This window comes from Gambusia affinis, linkage group LG10 (genome assembly GCF_019740435.1).
Source record: "Gambusia affinis linkage group LG10, SWU_Gaff_1.0, whole genome shotgun sequence".
NCBI lineage: Eukaryota > Metazoa > Chordata > Actinopteri > Cyprinodontiformes > Poeciliidae > Gambusia > Gambusia affinis.
The window spans coordinates 8552616-8567436 of NC_057877.1; the positions used below are offsets into that span (position 1 = coordinate 8552616).

The 14821-nt window shown below is 41.9% G+C and overlaps 2 protein-coding genes across 5 annotated transcripts; one reads left to right on the forward strand and one right to left on the reverse strand.

The window, feature by feature from the left end:
- Positions 1-97: 97 nt before the first annotated feature.
- Positions 98-14730, forward strand: zyg11 (zyg-11 family member, cell cycle regulator). Of its 4 annotated transcripts, XM_044129008.1 has the most exons (19): positions 98-185; positions 3604-3786; positions 4136-4301; positions 5938-6149; positions 6252-6569; positions 6652-6765; positions 7114-7230; positions 7313-7453; positions 7599-7775; positions 9920-9984; positions 10090-10189; positions 10261-10311; positions 10418-10579; positions 10727-10774; positions 10878-11075; positions 11160-11212; positions 11891-11988; positions 12458-12652; positions 12741-14730. In XM_044129008.1, exons 2-18 carry the CDS (start codon positions 3712-3714, stop codon positions 12640-12642), a joined length of 2280 nt encoding a protein of 759 aa, XP_043984943.1. In that variant the 5' UTR covers positions 98-185; positions 3604-3711; the 3' UTR covers positions 12643-12652; positions 12741-14730. The 4 variants fall into 4 exon arrangements, with proteins under 4 accessions (XP_043984943.1, XP_043984941.1, XP_043984942.1 ...); XM_044129006.1 differs by lacking the exon at positions 98-185 and having other exon boundaries at positions 3553-3786; XM_044129007.1 differs by lacking the exon at positions 98-185 and having other exon boundaries at positions 3553-3786; positions 10276-10311.
- LOC122838397 (cytochrome c oxidase assembly factor 7) lies at positions 586-3528 on the reverse strand. The gene is made up of 3 exons (XM_044129022.1): positions 3211-3528; positions 2309-2449; positions 586-1300 (listed from the first exon to the last, which is right to left on the reverse strand). Exons 1-3 carry the CDS (start codon positions 3314-3316, stop codon positions 855-857), a joined length of 693 nt encoding a protein of 230 aa, XP_043984957.1. The 5' UTR covers positions 3317-3528; the 3' UTR covers positions 586-854.
- Positions 14731-14821: the final 91 nt, after the last annotated feature.

The window sequence follows — 14821 nt, forward strand, 5'->3', positions numbered from 1 at the left end:
GGACCGCGTTTCTCTTTGTTTATTGTTGCAGGCAGGGTGCAGTAGAACGCTTCCATGGGGCTTTGAAATAAGAGTAAAGTTCAAATGTTTGATTCTGCTTCCCTCTAGTGGTCACTTGCGGTCAAACTCCTTTTTTATTTTTAGTTTGGTAGAAACAAAACTACTACAGGTGCATCTCATCAGAGGTTGGTAGAGTCGACTACCCAAATATTCTCAGCTTTTCAGTAGAATTTTGCAAAAGTTTTACTTTTATCTGTTATTTTAATTGTCAAATGTTTCCTGTCACTGGATGTTATTTTTAAGCTGTTTGTGAATGAGATGCAGCTTCTTGGGGGACATTTAAACAAATATCATCAGCTGTGCATCTGGCATTAATCAGTTAATCATTTTCACGTTACAGAAAATCCACAATAAGCTCAAACATGTGTACCCAGAATAAAATCATTTCACTCTGGAAAAAGAACAGCTCAAAAATGTTTTAACAAGAACACTGCAACACCTTATTATGCTTTGTTTCTTAAGATTTTACTGTAACCTTATCCGTACTTCTTTTAACAACTACAGGTTACAAATTGTAGAAGCACAGAAAAGAAAAAATATTAGAATTTTATTCATTTATTGTTTGGACATCAACAATTTTCTATATCACACAAACGTACACAGTTCTGACAATCTTCCCATCTACAGACTGTAGTGAGGCAAACAGATGCATTGACAAAACAGCATTTTGGTATCCCTTAACTGCAATTATGCAGTTTTACTCCAACAAAACTGCCTGAAGACAAACATCGTGTGGCAGCGTAAAAATAAAACAAAACAATCAAGCCATCACTTGACAGCAGCGTGTCTAAATATCACTCCCCAAATTTCAGCTGCCTTTCCTGTTCTACACTGTGCAGCTCCCTCGCTCGGTTCTTCAGATCCTCTGCTTTCTTCTCGTCCTTCTCCGTGCCGTCCCCGAGTTTGCACATCCGACTGGCGTTGGCACACCCCCACACGTGTCCGAGCTCGCAGGCCCTGCTGGCGTACTTGAAGGCTTGACTCATGTCCGGTGGCAGCCCTTTGGCGTTGCCCTCGATGAACATGGCGCTGAGGTTGAAGCAGGAAGGTGCGAAGCCGCCGGCGCAGGCCTTCTCGTAGTACTCCCGGGCCAACGTGGCGTCGGGGCCGCCGTCCAGAGCTCGCCCGTCGTGGGCCAGCAGACCGACGTTATGGCAGGCGTCTATGGACTTCTTTCCTCCAGTGTTGCAGGAGCGCACGAAGCAGGAGTAGGCGGTTTTCAGACACTGGGTCACTCCACCTGGTGAACAGATTCAGCAGGGACTCACTAACATGACAGAAATCTGTTATAAGTCTAAACACACTTAAAGTCTAAAAATTTCATTTGAAATCATATTAATTTAAAACAGTAAATGTAACTACATATGGGCAGAAAAACAGTCCCTACACATCCCACGGTTCATTTGTGTAGTTTTTATGTGTTAAAGATGCATTGAATCGTATCTTTAATAGGATTAGGATCAGGAATACATTAGGAATTTATTAACTTAAGAATATACGCACAAGTACAACACCCACAAGTCTGATTCATACATTGGTACCAATAGGAAAAAAAACATACTTGTTCCTCATCATCTTACTTATCGGTTTACTGAATGAGCAAGACATGCTGGGAAGCTGTTGCTGCACTTTTGTTTTTCAAGAATTTATTAAAAAATATTTAAGACAAAATATTTTAAATAATGCGTACAACAATGAAAGGGCAGCTAACAAAACCAAAAGGAAAGTTTTTGTTGAAATGTTGAAGCAAAAATAAATCCATTTCAAACACTGACATGAAAAAAAGCTGACAAATCATTGCTGGAGAGAAGGGCTTTTAATTCTAGGGTTTTTACATATCAGGACAGGAATGTTATCTAAAAAACAGTTTGAAAACAATTCTGGCTATGTTTAATTGTTGGACTGATGGTCTCATATTTGACACATAAAAGTGGTTCAAGCCCAAGTCAGCAGCTGCGAACTGAGCCCAAATCATGACACCTCCACCACCATACGTCACAGTTGCTGTCCAGGGCTTTTCTACGATCTTATGTAGAGTTTTTAATGCGCTTGATTGGAAATCAAGTGATTGTCTTTGATTAGATGCTATGTTTGCTAATGACAATGTTGACTGTAGAATGTTTTTACACACTTGAGGCAGTTAATAAGTAACTTTAGAGCCTTATTAAGGTCATGTGATTCAAAGCCAACAGTTTAAAGAGTGAGGCCGTTCTTTCTTTCCTTCTGAATAAGCGGCCTGTTCACACACCTTTGCCGGTGATATGGTAAGCTCCGAGTTTGTAGCAGCTCTCCGAGTGCCCGTTTGTGTCACAGTTGTGTTTCAGGACTTGTGCTGCAGAATCATAGTTTTTCTTCACGCCATCCAAATAGTCTGCTAACCTCTGGCACCCTGAGGAGACGCATCAGAAAGTTAGTGACACAGAGGCAAAAATAACATGTCTTTAAACTAAAACTATGACTCTGTGACTCAAAGATATATATTATTTAAATGCCTGCTATTTGTTCTTTATGTGTCCATTTTATCTTATATTTATTCTCCATCATTCTAAAAACCTTTAAAACCTCTACTTTCTTTAAAAACCTTTACTGTTATTGAGCTATGCATGTATTAAACGCTATAATACATGTAAACTGTAATATATTTGGGCAAATATTATATTCCAACATATTATCATAACTTAAAAACAACAAAAACAACATAAAAGCATAAAATAGATATATCTCTTAAAATAAAATTACTTATTATACAATAACTTGAAACAACAGTATGCTACAACTTATAGTAAAATAAGGTAACAACAAAATATAGTAACTTGGAATGGCGGAAAAGAATAACTTAAAATAGTCTTAAAACTGTGTAAATTAAAGATAATAAATAACATTGCAAAACATGAAAAGAACGAAATAAGAATATAAAAGGCACAGCTTTAAATAAAATATATATTTTTTTAAAACATAGCCTTATCTCACAGCATTACATAACAGCATAGACATATAAAATACTGCAGCTTTATATCACATAATAATGTAAAACACCATGAAACAATATAAAATAGGAAATCTTAAAGTAACATTAGGCAGCATGCTTAACACTGTGAGGGTCCGTGTTTCAGCACCGCTGGTCTGTGAACAGCTCAGGGTTGTAGTTACCTTCAGGGTCCTTCTCCTTGTAACACTGGTAACTGTACTCCACTCCCAGGTTGTCCAAGAACTGCTTCACCTCCTTCTCATCCTCAAAGTTTATAAGTCCAGCCATGACTCAACTTCTGCCAAGTCCGCAGTATAACAGCAACATGAGCTGGAGCTGCTCAACAACACTAGCTGTGAGAGTGCTACCAAAGCTTCTCCCTCATGTGGACCCGGTCCGGTTCTGTTAGCGCTAAAGAAGTCAGCTATTTTCCCTCATGTGCTGCTTAACCTCTAAAAACCGAGGAGCATTAGCTCTTTCGTAACCGTCCTGTGCGGGCTTCCGTAGCGCCGCCTCCTCTCCTAATGTACTTCCTGTGTTGTGACCTTTGTTTACTGTCTGTCTCTTCGCTTCAGCCAGAGAGAGAGAGAGAGGAGGGGAACCAGACGTCGCTCGCAGTGAAAACGTCGCTCCTATCTCGTTCCTCATTTCGCAGGTTTCTGTCGCTGCGGCGCTTGGTCGACATGAACTCCGCCACCTCGGGAGGCTCCGGGTGTTTTAGCAGCGGGGGAGGTTTCTCAGCTCAGTGGCAACAACAAGTAAGCTAGCTGCTAGGTTCGGTCTTATCGCTCGCCCTACTTTCTCTGCTGTCCCTCCGCTTCGCTCAGCTCTGTGTCAGAACAGGCAGGTGAAAAAGAAGCTGAAAAGCTCTGGTACAGACAGAAAACAAGCGAAGCTGCATTTCTTCTGGCTTTTTTTCTGACGCCAGCCCTCTGCTGCTTTTAAGCTACAGCTATCCTCTTTATTTTCTCTTTTACGCTATGGCTATGGCTTCTCTGTTTTTAAACACGGTAGGTGGTAATTTTATTAAATTTTTTGCCAGTATGTCCCTCCCCTTCATTTGGAAAAACAACAGATAAACAAAAACACTTCTGCTTTGGTGTCCAGGATGACGCCTCCCCGGCGGCTCTGACAGACCTGTGCCTCACCTATGTGAGCCAGAACCTGGAGTGTTTTTGCGTGAAGCTGCCTGACGGCTCCTTGTGCTTCAGGGAGGCTGTGCTCTTCCCTCAGGAGCTGGCAGACCAGCTTCTGGCCAAGATGGCCACTGAAGGTAAGCCTGACCTCTACGGATAAGGGGATGCATATTGTGGGAATCTGGAAGAAGTAGGCCAGCGAGAATTTGATGATTCTTAATAAACTGAGTGGAAACAAAAAGCCTTAAGTCACTCATTTCCATCTCAGTGTAGAAATGTTTTATTGCTGTGAAGAAATAATGTTCCCCTACACATGCTTTTTTAAATTTGCATCTACTGATTTCAATGTTTATTATTTATTGTTTACTTTCCTTATGGCTTTATTTTGTTTAATTAAGTTAACTTTTAAATAATTTCTCATTCGTCAACACTCTCTTGTCCGTCAACATTTTCACATTTTGCCCCTGTTGCAGCTACAAACTTGTGCAGGATCGAAGTAGCACACTATTGTGAAGATGAAGAATTATAAGTCTGTTGTTGAGAGTATCATCTCAGAGCAGCATCAGAGCCAGGGGCCTAAAAAGGCTTAACAATCTGATGATTTAAAAAAAGAGTCTGGGTCAGTTCTGGGCATGACTGTGGTACCTCTGGAGAAGAATTTTACATAAAATAAAATAAAAAATTATGGATAATTCATGAGAGTACATGAGACTGTCATAGAAAAACAATGTCTTCCGTCAGAGGTTTCTTCAAATTTGCTACAACACACACCGCTACAGCACCTACAACTCCTTGAAGAAACTTGAATAATTTGAGTTGCAACATTTAATTTCCTACAGTAAAGTGTTTTTGAAATTGAAAAGAATACATGGTTCTCAATATTTTTACAAATCTACATCTGAAAAGAAACAGTCAATACTTCTAGCTGCAATTGCAGCTACCAGCTTTGCACGTCCAATAGATGTAAGTGAGCCCTTAAATACATTTTCTTCCCTTTACTTGTCTTCATCCAAATATATGTTGAACACTGACCAGCTGCCCTGCACCTGCCACAACAATGTTTCACACATTTCACGTAGTATTTTGCATACAAGTTAGAAAGGTGAATTTTTCTCTCATTTGACATCTTCCACATGTTTGGAGCGTCTCTGCTGCTCCTCCAGAGTCACCACAGGCCTCTTGGCTGCTTCTCTTTTTACAACCGTGCTTTGGTATGTTTTTGATTCTGGGATGGTCCCGTCTGCTGTGCTTCTTCATGATGCTGTTTGTTCACTGATGTTCTCTAACAAGGTTCATGGACTCATGTTTATAGTTATATACAGGTGAACTCTATTTTATAATCAGCCGACTTTTGAAGTCAGTTGGTGTGGTTGAATTTTACGCTGCTGTTTTCAGTTTTGTTTTGTTTTTTTGTTGTTTTAAGAAATTTAAAAGCAATGTATGATTTTTACTTCCATCTTATACTTATGTGATACTTTGTGTTAATTTATCATTTAAGAGACCCACTTCACGGGGAGAGCTCACCTTTTATGTCAATTAAGATTTAATTGATTTGGAAAAAAATATATAATACACTGACTGCCATAGATTATTGTGTTTTAATAAATCTTTTGGTCATGTTAACAGGCTTCTGAGGTTTTGTCTTGTTTAAATATTGGCTCAGACATTTCACTGTTACCTCCTCATGTTAGGTGCATCAGTTCCTCAAATAAAAAACAATGAAATCTTGACATGTTGAGAAATTGTGACTGATGGTGCTTTATTCCCCTCCAGGTCTCCTGAATGACAGCACCGTGGGGGTGTTCAGGAACTGTCAGTACCTGCGGCTGAGACGAGCCTGCGTCCGCACGGCCCGGATCTCTGCCGAGGCGTTCCAGAAAGCCCTCTGCCCGCACAGACTGCTGGAGCTGGACGCCGCAAGGGTCAACGCGGACCTCACCATTCCTGACATCCTGCAGGGATTGGCTACCAACAAATACTGTCAGGTAAAATAAACTGGGAGGTGTCACCTGCTAAGAAATCCTTTCTTCATACAACTTAAAAGTCAATCTGAAAAAAAATATTTTTTTCTCTCTCTCGCCCTGCAGGAGTCTCTCCAGCGGTTAATCTTGACCGGACTCACCATGGCCTCTCTGGAGGAACCCAGCTGGTATCGTTTCAGCGCCCTGCGCGGCCTGCGCTCTCTGTCTCTAGCCAACGTGGAGTTCTACGACTCCGGCCTTGTCGACGTCTGCTCCCTGCCTCGGCTGGAGAGCCTGGATCTCTCCAACACGTCGGTGACCAACCTGAGCCCGCTGCTGGGCGTGAAGGAGCGCCTCCGCTCGCTAACGCTGCACCAGCTGAAGAGGCTGGAGATGAGCACGGCTCAGCTGCTCGGAGTCATAGGCCAGCTGAGTGTGCTGCAGGTTGGTAGCCATCATTCTGGTGTTGCTAGGAAATGCACATCTACGGCGGCAGAGCGAGAACTCATGCTTGTGCTCAACGCAGCACCTGGACATCAGCGACGACAAGCAGTTTACCTCCGACGTGGCCTGTCAGCTGCTGGCACAGCGGGGGATCCTTCCTGCTCTCGTTTCCCTGGACGTCTCAGGCAGGAAACAGGTACGTTTTCTTTCATCAGGGCTGAGACGATTAATCGCGATGAATCGGTTATTGAGAGAATAATAGTCAACTAATTTAGTAATTGATTAATCATTAAGTGGAGTACACAGTCTAAAAAACATTATAAATTTTGCATTTGAGATAAAGATAAATAAGCTTTGTCTGTAGAGACGTTTTACCCAGAACTCCTGAAATGGAAAAGTTTCAGCTTCACACAGTTAAAATTCTGGAAAAGAAATTTAAAAACAATCTCCTATTAGGCCCCTTTTGCTATCCAGTTAATAATCAGCTAACCAATACAACAGTATAATAGATCAGTAGATTGTTAATAATAATAGATTGTTGCAGGTGTCTGATAAAGCCGTCAGGGCGTTCGTCGAAGAGAGGCCTGGGATGACCTTTGTGGGCCTTTTGGCCACAGACGCCGGCTTTTCCGACTTCCTCTCCGGAGAAGGAACTCTTAAGGTAGGAACGGGCGCACAAGGATTAACGTGGAAACAAAGTGGGGGATTTTGGGTCTACTGAGGCTTCGTCTGCATGGAAACAGGTTACAGGAGAAGCCAACGAGACTCAGATCTGCGAGGCGTTGCGGCGATACAGCGAGAGGGAGGGATTCGTCAGGGAAGCTCTGTTTCATCTGTTCAGCCTGACTCACGTCATGGAGAAACCGCGGCCTGACATTCTAAAGGTAAGTAGTTCCTTCAAAATAATGCACAAGGGAAAAAAAACAATTGGGTTTGCCATGGATGACAAACAACAAAACATGGGATCTGTTGTTTCTAAGCAACCTTCAGACAGTTTCCCTTTTAATTTGCCTTTGACTTTCTGTGCAGCTTGTAGTTTTGGGCATGAAGAATCACCCGGCCACTCTAAACGTCCAGCTGGCCGCCAGCGCGTGTGTGTTCAACTTGACAAAGCAGGACCTGGCAGCAGGGATGCCGGTCCGGCTGTTGAGCACCGTCACCCAGCTCCTCCTGGAGGCCATGAGGACGTTCCCCAACCACCAACAGGTAAAACATCAGGAGTCCTTCATTGTGGCTCCTTCATAAAGTGCACATGTGTTTGAGTAACCTTCTACATGAGTCTGTGTGGATGTTTGCTGCCATTCTTTACCCCATTTCTCTTTTTCTGCAACAAAAGCCTTGATGTTGGAAGGTGTTTTTACCTGTTTAATGCTTGCTACATTTTAGGTTTTCACTGAACTTGGAGTGATTTTTTTTTTCTTTAAACTTCTCTTTCATTTACTTAACACTCCTGCTAAGGATCAGCATAGAGTTGCCAACCTTTTACCACCAATTGTAATTTACACGAAACGCAGCAGAAGTCAAAACACAACCAACAAAAAGCCCAGAGAACAAAAAGCCCTGCTATATTCTTCTAAAGGCAGCAGGGCAGGGCTACTTTTAGAAGAATCTGGAGCCAGTTTTGGTTCCCTATACACTAAAAATGGATTTTACACATGGAAATTACAGTACACTGATTGGTAGACCGACACATTGGTGGGTACAAATCAATGCATTGTTGGTTTAAAACGTCTGGCAGGCTGCTACATTCTAAAGGATATAATTACATTATCTTCAAATTCTGTTGATTTAATGACCTACGGTATATTATTTATAAAAATCCACCAATATTAAAACACCTTACGTGACGTAGGTCTGTGAGTTTGCTTGCAAAAAAGGCATCTGTAAATAAAACAAACAAAAAAACAGCTGGGTAAGCAGTTTTTAAAATCTAGCCCCAGTCGTAGATAATGATTTTCAGTATGATAGAAGATGGGGTCCATTTACTTCACTTTCAGACATTTCTTAAACTGATTGTGACAGGTGACAGGTGGAAATTTACCAATTAAAGTTGAGACATTTTTTGCAGATTTATTGTCTTTTTTTCTCCCTGTTTGGGATATATTGTTGGTTTCAGAACAACTCAGCGTGATTGAAAGGAACATTTTTGCTGCTCTCTTTATGGAACAAAATTTGACACGGCAAAACTCTTTGCTTGTACCCTGTAAGCTTTTCTGATCACACACTCAGCAGGAGCATAAGCGACCCGTCTGGGACTCACAGAGCAGAGGGATTCTTTGCCACTGCGCTTTCCTGAGCAGAAAATTATTATAGTAGAGCCTCATTTATCAGCAGCTATCTTAAATGATTATATCAGTACCTCGTACATCAACAAGTATCCGAATAATAATTAGAAAACGATCCGCGGCGGACACAGAGAGAGGTAAGATCATCACTTATTTTGTCCAACCAATCATTGTGTTGAACATGTACGTGCTGAACAATCAAAGCTCTGTTTTCGGGAATTTGTGTGCGCCTTAGCGACGTGCAGGGAGTGGAACGGAGAGCGAGATGTCGTTCTGAATAAATTGGCAACAGAGAGAAGTAGCTTTGTGATCTGTTCTCACATGAACAAATATGCAGAACCAGGTCTAACATGCAGATATTAGCTGATCTGAACTGTTGGTGCTTTACTTTAACAAGAGTGTTGATTGGCACGGCTTCAGTTTCCACCACTGGTGTCAAATTTGAGTTTTTGTGTAAGTGGTGGAAACGTGTAGCAGCTTTCTCTAGGCCAGCTGTGTGGCAGTGTGCAGGCGGGGTAGCGATGCCATACTCTGCTCCAGACAGTTGTATAAACCTCTGGCACCTATTACCTTATTTATGCAAGGAATTATTTGTTTATTTGCAAATTTTAATGTATTTCTAATATTGTACAAAAAGGCTTAAGTGGTTAAATTTTTCTTTTTTTATCCGATTAATTGTCAGAATAATGAATTGAAATGTTGATCACTAAAATAATTGTTAGTTCCGGCTGTATAAAGTACATCAGACATCACTTGTCTGAATTTGTAGCAGTAATAGTTGTCACCTTTGTGGTTCTGTCCCGGAAAACACCAGAATATGGAAAAACTAACGGTGGAAATCTGAAACTGTACCTCCAAACGTGTTGTGACATCTTAAAATTTGAAAGGAGGAACTTTCAACAATCAGAATTTTTAGCTTCCCCTTTCTTCTTCTGTTTTAATCTTTCGCAACCAGATTTATGGTTCTAAGTGGAACTTTTTTGATGGGCACATGAAGATGTGGGGGGTTTTTTGATGGCTTTTTTACAGGTTCTGAAATGTCTGTTTTGCTTTCTCTTTTTGCAGCTGCAGAAAAACTGCCTGCTGTCTCTGTGCAGCGATCGCATCTTACAAGAGGTTCCATTCAACAGGTGAGAAACAGATCTTCGCACTGTCTCTAAACGACTCACATCCCTCTATTTAACATCGTCGGGCAAAGTCCGGATTGTGAGTCGTCGTGCATTTCTGTTCACAAGGTTCGAAGCAGCCAAACTGGTGATGCAGTGGCTCTGCAACCACGAAGATCAGAACATGCAGAGGATGGCTGTGGCCATCATCTCCATACTGGCTGCTAAGGTACATGTTGTCTGGCTCCCAGTCTTCTCTGCATTCCAGATCTTTTTCACGGCCGTGTTTGATCTTTGCAGCTGTCCACCGAACAGACCGCCCAGCTGGGAGCAGAGCTGTTCATCGTGAAGGTACGACTCCTCTCACGTCTGGAAAAATAATCACAAGTTTACCATAAAAGTCGACAACTTTAGACTAAATTCACGCTCTCTCTCTCTCTCTCTGCCCGGCTTGCAGCAACTGCTGCACATTGTGCGTCAGAAGGCAAACCAGAACGTCGTGGATGCGACGCTGAAGTTTACGCTGAGCGCGCTCTGGAACCTCACAGATGAATCGCCGACGACCTGCCGCCATTTTATTGAGAACCAAGGCTTGGATCTGTTCATTAAAGTGCTGGAGGTACACAGAAGCCTTAAAAATAAGGCTCTGCATGCTGATTCCTACAGGAGTTAATCATCATTAGCAGCGCATAGCACATTTGCATATCACTGTAGGGCATTGTGACTCACTTTTATTTTCCATCCCTTCCCTCCTCCATCGCTGCAGTCTTTCCCCAACGAATCTTCCATCCAGCAGAAGGTGCTAGGTCTTCTGGTATGTTTACTGACCTTTTCCTGTCCTTCCGAAAAAAACTCTGGTTTGCTTGACCGTCCAAATTAAGCACTCGATGTTCCTTTTTCGCCCCCTTGCCATGCAGAACAACATAGCAGAAGTCAGGGAACTGCACGGGGAGCTGATGGTCCAGAGCTTTCTGGACCACATCAGCTCTCTGCTGCACAGCCCCGAGGTGGAGGTCAGCTACTTCGCCGCCGGGATCCTCGCACACCTGACGTCACGAGGCGAGGAGGCCTGGTCGCTCAGCCCGGCTCTGCGGGGCTCGCTGCTGGAGCAGCTGGTAGGAGTTCAGCAGAACCTCTTCAAAGTGATGAATGTGAAACATACGAAGCGCTGTGGTCATTTACGTGTCCATCTTTCCTAGCATGCTGTTATTATGAAGTGGCCCCCTCCGGAGTGTGAAATGGTGGCCTACAGGTAAGCTGCAGATGTGGAGATTTTATACAGCGCAGCCTTGAAAACTTTAAAATTCATCTATCTGAAATTAAGGCCTTAAAATATCTTAAATTATTATTATTTTTAAATTACGTTTACCTTAGATACGTTAATCACAGGTCATGTTTCGTCATGGCAGGGCTATTTACTCTCATATATTCTATGTAGTTTATTTGTTTTTTGAGACTTTTCTATCAGGCAAACATTTGAGTCGCACTCCAAAACTTCATTACGTTTTGTCATTTGAGGTGGTTGAGGCTACCGCTAATTAAACCTTCGTAGCTTGCTAGCTTCTTAGCATCAATCATTGGTAATGTTAATGTTAATTATCACCAGTTGACCCTACAACGTCCGTCTTTGCCATTGGACAACTTAGGTTGCTAACCTGTTTGATGTTATGTGCTGTATGGGCAAAAAAGCCTGGCACTACCATATGAAATATGACGATTTCTTTTGTACATTTCTGTCATGAAACAGGTCTTAAATTTCATTCGTGATGGTCTTAAAAAGGTATTAAATCTGAGTTGGTGAAACCTGCAGAACCTGACCTTCCATCCGTCATGCTAAAAAGTAGACATTATTGCTACTGTGGTTGCTTAGTAAATCTTCACAGCTTGTGAGAAAAGTTTAAAGTGAACTTGTCCTTCTCTTGTACCTCAGGTCTTTTAACCCGTTCTTTCCCCTGCTGGAGTGTTTTCACACACCCGGTGTCCAGCTGTGGGCAGCCTGGGCCATGCAGCATGTGTGCAGCAAAAATGGTGAGATTCGGGACACTTTTAAATAACCTTTCTTACACCTCTGTTTTTTCTGAGCTGATGTACTGTAATTTTTAACACCTTTAAGAAATTTAGAACTTCATGTTGCCATTTCCCTTCTGTAAGGGAAATTGAGGTGCCTTACAGAAGGCACCTTAATGCTTTACAGTAAAGGTAAGACAGTAAAGGTTGCCCCTGTGCTATTCAGATAAAAGTAAAGGTATTGATAATCCTTGAATGTTTTGGATCTGTGAGTTTTTGTCAAGATTTGTAAGTTCAACGACTTTTTTTAATGCGTTCTGCCTAAATAGATTGGCTAAAAGTTAGCTTACGCAGACCCCAAACTCAGGCTGGAAACAAGTACCTGCCACACTTTCCAGATTTTTATTAGTGAATATTCTGAAAATCCAGCATCCATTTCTTCACACCACCCCGCTCACCTCTCCGATGCTCCGTTGCCACTTTCCTGCAGCGTCTCGCTACTGCAGCATGCTGTTGGAGGAGGGCGGCTTGGACCAGCTCGAGCACGTCCACACGCACCCACAGACCCACAAAGACGTGAAACTGCTGGCCGAAAGCATTCTGGAGAGCCTGCAGCGACATAGAGCGCGCACCGGCCAGCCCGCACACACATGTCGACGTCCACCCGCGCAGTAACGCCACACAGGTGAAGAAAACTTAAACAAAATAAATAAATAAATAAAAAAAGCTAACGGCTTCAAAGACGTCTCATCCTCTCGCTTCTTCCCTTTCAGAAAACGGTGAGCCCTGATGAAGAAGAGGAGCTGGAACGCGGTCTCGTCACGGAAAAGGGAGTCGTGTGAGAGCGGATGTGTGGGCGATTTGCGACGCCTGTCGCTCACGCAAACGCTCTCGAATGCTTCTGAAGAAAACAGGAGCAAAAGACAGAGAAAACGCAAACGTTTGCACACTCTAAACCTTATTTATTTCCTTTGTGTTTATTTCAAGACCGAAATATTTTGAGCCCAGTGATGGGGAAAATTGAAATCTTGATAAGCTGGGTTTTGTGTTTGTGCTCGCTCTCGTTCACCCGAGCACTTGGATGTTTCTCACGCCAGAAAACGCAGAGGTCCGTCAAACCCCAAACCGACTGACTGAGCAGCAGGGTGGAGCGTTCGATGGCTCCAGCTGTGCTGCCAACTTCTTTATTGTCTGAAATGGGGGGTGAAACTTTAAATGTATGCATGACACTGCTGAGAGCTCAAGCATGCTGGTGTGAATGCTCATACTATTGGTTTTAATAAACGCATGCACGCTTGATTGTAGCAGAGCTTCAAGTACTAAAATCATGCCTCTGCGTCTGCATTGCCTGCTTTATCTACCTGCTACAGAGGAACTTGATACGGATGCGCTCGGCGGGTCGAAATGTTCCCCACAATTACTGAGAGATTTTAGTAAATTGATATTTTCTAAACTGGTTTTGAAACAAATCAGTTCCAAAACTCAGAAGCAGATTTTATTGGAATATTTAGCCCATTATTATGTTTGTTGTTTTTGTGCAAGTATATTCTTCTGGACACAAAGGCTAATAATGACCTGGGCAGAGTAAGTGTCATTTGTTTTCTCCTTGGGAAACGTGTGTGTGTGTGTATATATGTTTACGTTTTGCTCCGCTTCCCAACGTGCATTCTCCATACAATGTAATATATAATGAGGCCAAATTCGTTCTCTGCCACGGAGGATTTCAGTTTTTGCATGCAGTTCTATTCAAATATATATATTTTTTCACCCCTAACATAAATAGGAATCATGTTGAAGAGAAAAACTGCTGACTGTGATGCCACACCGTGTCGGATGCAGCTGCTGTCCTCAGGGTTCCCATGCAGATGCTTGTTTTGTCCATACAGCTTTAAATCTGAAACATTTTTTAATCGTAGAGAACCACACAGAGTTGAGGTTCAGCATTGTGGGAGCGGCCGAATGCAGCAGCTTATTTTAAAATCTCTCAAACAAAATACCTTGCTAAAGTATTTGAACTCATAAAAATGTTTTCCCATTACAATTTATTAATGAGCAGAATGACAGACTGATTTCATACCACTTCCAATTATAATTTTTTTTATAGTTATCCATACCTTCCCTTTTTCAACAATGTACTACTTTGTTTGCTTTGTGTTGGTCCATCTCACAGAATTTAAATAAAATAAGTTTGAGGTTTGTGGCTGCCTGAATGAAAAATATTTGCCGCCAATGCAGTTTTTGTTCTCACTTAATTTATTAGTAGTTTGGGAATCACTGCATTAGGTACAGGCATTTTCTATACTCAAATGTATTTTTTTTTTTAAATGTTTATCCAGACTTTGAATAATACGAGTTAATGGCATGTGCAGACTACATAGAAACCCTGAGGCCAGAGGATGCCACTTTAATTACACACCAATAAGTTAAAGCTTACCTACTGTACACCGCCTCATCTACTCATTGAGTTACGGCCTTATGGTTTTGTTAAATCCGTTGTGTACCGTTTGTTATTCATCCAACTGGGACTTGATTATGAGTTTTAATAAGGATTTCTGTCGTTTCTGTTGAATTTGGCAGTTTCGTCCATTGCTTGATTATTGCTCAGATTTGAAGCCAGTTTTAGTTCTCTTACGATTTATTTCAAATAGAAAAGGAAAGGGGTAAAAAAAAGTTTTAAAATTGTATGTATGCCAAGACTGTGCCATACTGCAGCTCAGTCGTATTTTCAAGTATGAAAATAAAGAATGTATGTTGCCATATAAACTGGTTTTCTTTTCTTTTTTGTCCACTCAAAAGATCATGAGCTATAAGATATAACAAAGTAAAAACATGGCCTGTAATATCGGTTTTCATA

Coding starts and splice junctions, on each gene's coding strand:
- LOC122838397 (XM_044129022.1), bottom strand. CDS start 3,316: ATGGCTGGACTTATAAACTTTGAGGATGAGAAGGAGGTGAAGCAGTTC. Junction 2,450..3,210: donor CAAGGAGAAGGACCCTGAAG/GTAACTACAACC, acceptor GCGTCTCCTCAG/GGTGCCAGAGGTTAGCAGAC. Junction 1,301..2,308: donor TTACCATATCACCGGCAAAG/GTGTGTGAACAG, acceptor TCTGTTCACCAG/GTGGAGTGACCCAGTGTCTG.
- zyg11 (XM_044129006.1), top strand. CDS start 3,553: ATGTACTTCCTGTGTTGTGACCTTTGTTTACTGTCTGTCTCTTCGCTT. Junction 4,302..5,937: donor GGCCAAGATGGCCACTGAAG/GTAAGCCTGACC, acceptor ATTCCCCTCCAG/GTCTCCTGAATGACAGCACC. Junction 11,989..12,457: donor GCATGTGTGCAGCAAAAATG/GTGAGATTCGGG, acceptor ACTTTCCTGCAG/CGTCTCGCTACTGCAGCATG.